We start from the raw sequence: 4,523 nt of genomic DNA on the forward strand, positions 1-4,523 counted from the left end.
GCCACAAGCTAAATGTAGCAAATGGCTTACGGTGTTTTTACCTAAGTATGTACATTTACTATCTTGGTGTCCCAGTCCCTCATCCCTTCACTCTCTCCCTTTTCCAGACTCTTCTGTACTATTGTACCCGAAGAGATAACTAAGGCTGCCAATTTAATGGCATTAGTAAGGAAATCCGATCCGAGTAGGCAACGATCATAACTTCCTTAATTGATATCACTCTTACAGCTTTCAGAAGGGAGGCCTCCCCTAAAAATTACTGGATCAGCGGAGACTCACCGACGGAGGATTGCTAAAAGGGCGTCGGCTTTTAGAAGGCGTCTCTAATTTCAGTAGGATATAATGAATGGATTAGAACTAGATTTTAACTAATTTAAATTGACTAAGAGAGGAGATCTACAATGTCCATAAACTCAGCGCATTTTTGAGTAGCCTGAAGATAAAATATTTTGTCTTATCTTAATTTTATTTTGATATTTCTATGGGAACCACTAATATATAACATGCACCTCTGATGGAATATCCTCCCCATTTCTCAAGTTTATCCTATCTATGTAGATTTTGACGCGTAGAGCATGTCAAATTCGAAAATCTCATCATATTCCTTACCATCGCTTACAAAGGTGTGACAACTTTTTGGAAGAATAATGGAATCTGATAGTACTTCTTCCCTGGTCGGTAAAATCAGATTGAGTTCACCAAATTGTACCAACAGTTTTCCAATTGTAAAAAGTTGCTAATATAAAGATCATGTAAAACCCTTTACTTTGCACCGTATTTTAACCGCCTCCTCAAAGAGCATCTCTAGTATGTATGCCCATCCACAATAAGATTGATTGGAAAGGCGTTGAAATTGCAAACAGCATGAACGGAACCACCCCTGCGATATAGAAATGGAAAATTTCCGCTCTGGAAATTAGAGCATTTGCATACTTCATAGCCTAGATCTACGGTGATCTCTGGAGGCAAATCAACATTACTGAAATTCTTGTTATCCCCCTAATGAGTGAAATGTACATTAATAATCATTAGTCATTTCAGCTGCCATCTTCTTCGTAGCATCTGTCACATTTGAAGTCCATTCAATCAACTTTAAGAAAAATAACCACCGGCCTAATTAACTAACACCTACTTCACCCATCCGGACGTTAAGCTAAAGTGGAGTCAAGAGGAATATCCTCCTGTGCAACAAGTTCCTTTGCCAACCTTTTTGTCCGCTGGCATTACATCTACTTGAATATGATGTAGCAAAGGACATCTTCTTCCGCCTTTCCGATCAGTTGCCTTGTAGGACAATGGGGGGCGCACATCTAAGTGAATGGAATTTGATGTTTCAACCATTGCCTAAAGTCACAAAGAGTTGTCTATCAGGGAGGAAGCAAACTCTACGTTGAATCAAAGGGCTCTTACTACACCAGTAGGTCTCTAGAACATCGTGTCCTCCTATTCATACCATGATGTCACGCAGTAAAAAAAAGTGGTCCATAATGTGCGGTAGGACATTTGTATATCAATCAACTTCCCGATGGTCACCTTTTCCAGAGCAGAACCGTTTCAGCATGTTAGCGAAATAATGCAGTTAGATAAAGTGTGCTTTTTTCTTACAATGAGTCTACCTACTTTGCCACCAAATCATCTCCGAAGTAGAGTAACAAAGTATAAAATAGTCATAAGAATTTACTTCACAGGATGGTAATGACAAAGAGAAGTTTTGGTCTCCCACAAATACCTGCTAAACCCACATCCCACAAGTTTAGCAGCGTTTGTTAGGATTTGAGATATGGAGCTAGAGGTAAGTCGAATCATTCAAATCTTCCGTAGTTGCACTTTCAACTCATTTTCAGCACAAACTGTGGGATGGTCTCCTTCTACATTCATTAAAATTTACTAAATTGTTCATCAACATTACATTTTGGATCAATCCAGTAGTAAGTTGATTAGTATTTCTCCATTTCAGGGTCAAACTGTGCAACACTAGGGTCACAGACCTCCCTCGTTAGTTAGTTCCAATATTAGGCTAATACCTAGGTTTGTTGACATAGTGAATATTTGTGCAGCAAATATACGAACTAGGTATTCATGGATCAAAAAGTGGAAGTGGATTGACAAACAAGCCTGCACAGTCCTCAGAATCTGTGCCTTCCAAACTTTCGCAAATTCACCAATCAGCATTTTGAGCAAAAAATTTTTATCTCTTCTAAATCCCCGGGTACCATCAAAAGAGTAGACCTCCTCCTAATGAATAACATCCAGACTTTTACAACACTGTCGTTTTTGACAGCGAGGACTGCGACAGAGCAGGTCAGGCATTGCCAGATCCCTGAGATTCTATGCGTGGAATTTGTTAATTCCCTTCTTCCCACTACAGCAAATGTCGATTTATGTGGTCTCAGTCATTTAGTCCAGGGTTGAATTTTATTTGTAACACTAAAGAACTCAAAATTGTTGGCAGTGATTATGACTGCGTCCTCCATATCATTAAGCTTTCATTGTTTTCAGAGCACAATCCAAATATAAGGTATGAACTACAAGTAGTAGAAATGAACCTGTCGCCTGATTAGACACTGGAGGTGGTAACTATAGAGGTTGTGAAATGAAAGGAGGAAAGTGGAGCCAATTTCTTCACGTATGGTGACCAGAAGCGCGGTTTCGTGGATGACCCTCCTCCGATGTCTACACCAATGATTTGGTGGATGTGGCGCACTCGGGAGAGTGCTGCAGATCTTACCAATAGCAGGGATATACTTGAATGGGCTATTCACGATGCCCTTTGGAGGCAACTGCAAGCACATGCATCCCAGTTAGCAGTAACGCTTAGTAACGTACTTAACTTTCCAGACGGGTTTGCTTAACTACTTAATAGTCAAACTGGAACAAATACGAGTGCTCTACCTGACCACCATGTTCCCTTTTCTCTCTTCAAGTCACAGACATGCTATAGAGGAAACTGAATGATTTTCTTGACAATCTTGGCAGTACATCAAGTCAACTCAAGAAAACTGCTCCACCTTCATTGAGGGGGGCTATCAACCCCAATGCCTCCTACAAGACGTCATGTTAACAGGAATTGGGGCAGTGTTGAAAAATTATCTGAGGGAGCCATTGGGCAGGGCTCTGTCATAATTCTGAGATGGCATCTGTCTTCCACTGCAAGTAAGGTAAGACGTCATGGTGAAGTGGGGACGAAGCAAGCAGTTGTGCTTTGCACTTCCTTAGGTGAAGAGACACAATACTTCTCCGCTTATGCGGTCTGCAGAACACAAGTAACTTCCTATCACCCACCTGTTAGGTATCCGGTTAACCATCTACTATGCACATCTGTGTTCGCATTCAATGCCGATGTTGGAATGACACCCATTTTAGATGCGCAACTTAGTCAAATCGGTCTTATACTGTCCAAGTTACCAGTGCTTCCGCCAAACGGGAGTTCACTTCGCTTACGACTGCGCATCAGTGTCGTAAAACCCACTAAAATTTTGCTGACATTCTCTCATTTAAATAACAGAACAGCGTTGAGCATACATAATGCAAGTCCACTTAACAATCCACCACTCCAATATCTTCCACCTTGTCCCAAGTCCACTCACTGCATCAATAAAAGATATGCGGGTTTTCAAATATCATGGTATAAAATTTACTGTAAAAAGTTGACAGCATCTCGTTGAATGGTGTCAAAGACCGTACAATCACAAGCATATCTGAGTGCGTGTTCCCCTACTCCTCCTCAAAGTGATGTCGAGACAGGCCCAGTGTGCTATCTCCACGAGATTGAGGGTCGGATTGTTTTGGTGTCTATTACACCAAATTCGCCAATTGGTATGCAACGCAGAAAAAGGGCGAAAGCGGAAACCGCCTAATGTCTGGAACATGTGCTTCATGCAGTCGAAATTTGAAGTGAGATCACTTATACGTGCCATCGAGCCCGCCACAACAAATGTTTGCCGCGATGTCAGGATATTGCCGAGGAGGTTCAGGCATTCATGATCTGCATCAGATGCCCAATAATCGGCATCAAAAATGGCACAATCATACTCGCTCAGTAGCATTGTTTCTCCTCCCCTTGCATCTTTCTTCGAATATTCAATTTTGCTTAGGAAAGTGCCACCTGCCGTCCACAAAAACTGATCCCACAAATGTGGAAAATTTAGGATATCCAAAGATACGTCTAAACGGAGTACAGTAGGAGGCGCAGACTGCAGCACGGGTAACTCATAATAGTAGCGTACAATCCTGTTTCGATACCGTTGACTGCAGTGACATAGCGTGGTGATGGCAAAGGTCACCGTTACTTGCTCAACTTTGGAAGACTGTCTCAACGCGAAGTGACGAAGGAAGTTCTCTTTTTTATTGTAGTAGCGAACTGCATAAACGGCACTGTTTGTGCTACTTTCGGCATCTCCGCGTAAAAGCAGGCGGCAGAGGTGCCTGTCCAACCATTTCATATCATTCACATTGTCGCGGATCTTAAGAGCTAGTTCCGGAGTGACTTGGTTCAACTGTAAATTGGCTAATTCTTTCTAAAA

The 4,523-nt window shown here is 41.7% G+C and overlaps 1 protein-coding gene across 1 annotated transcript in view; it reads right to left on the minus strand. All coding sequences in view use genetic code 11, as the record gives it.

Annotated features, from left to right (window-relative positions):
• Positions 1-3,686: 3,686 nt before the first annotated feature.
• EGR_09316 (hypothetical protein) overlaps positions 3,687-4,523 on the minus strand; it is a gene marked incomplete at both ends in the record, with an annotated part of 11,632 nt that continues 10,795 nt past the window's right edge. The window contains one exon of the mRNA XM_024498565.1: positions 3,687-4,517. Coding sequence (XP_024347038.1) covers positions 3,687-4,517 — 831 coding nt within the window. The remainder of the gene's footprint in view (positions 4,518-4,523) is intronic.

The sequence above is a fragment of the Echinococcus granulosus genome, assembly GCF_000524195.1.
Source record: "Echinococcus granulosus chromosome Unknown EG_S00142, whole genome shotgun sequence".
Taxonomy (NCBI): Eukaryota; Metazoa; Platyhelminthes; class Cestoda; order Cyclophyllidea; family Taeniidae; genus Echinococcus; species Echinococcus granulosus.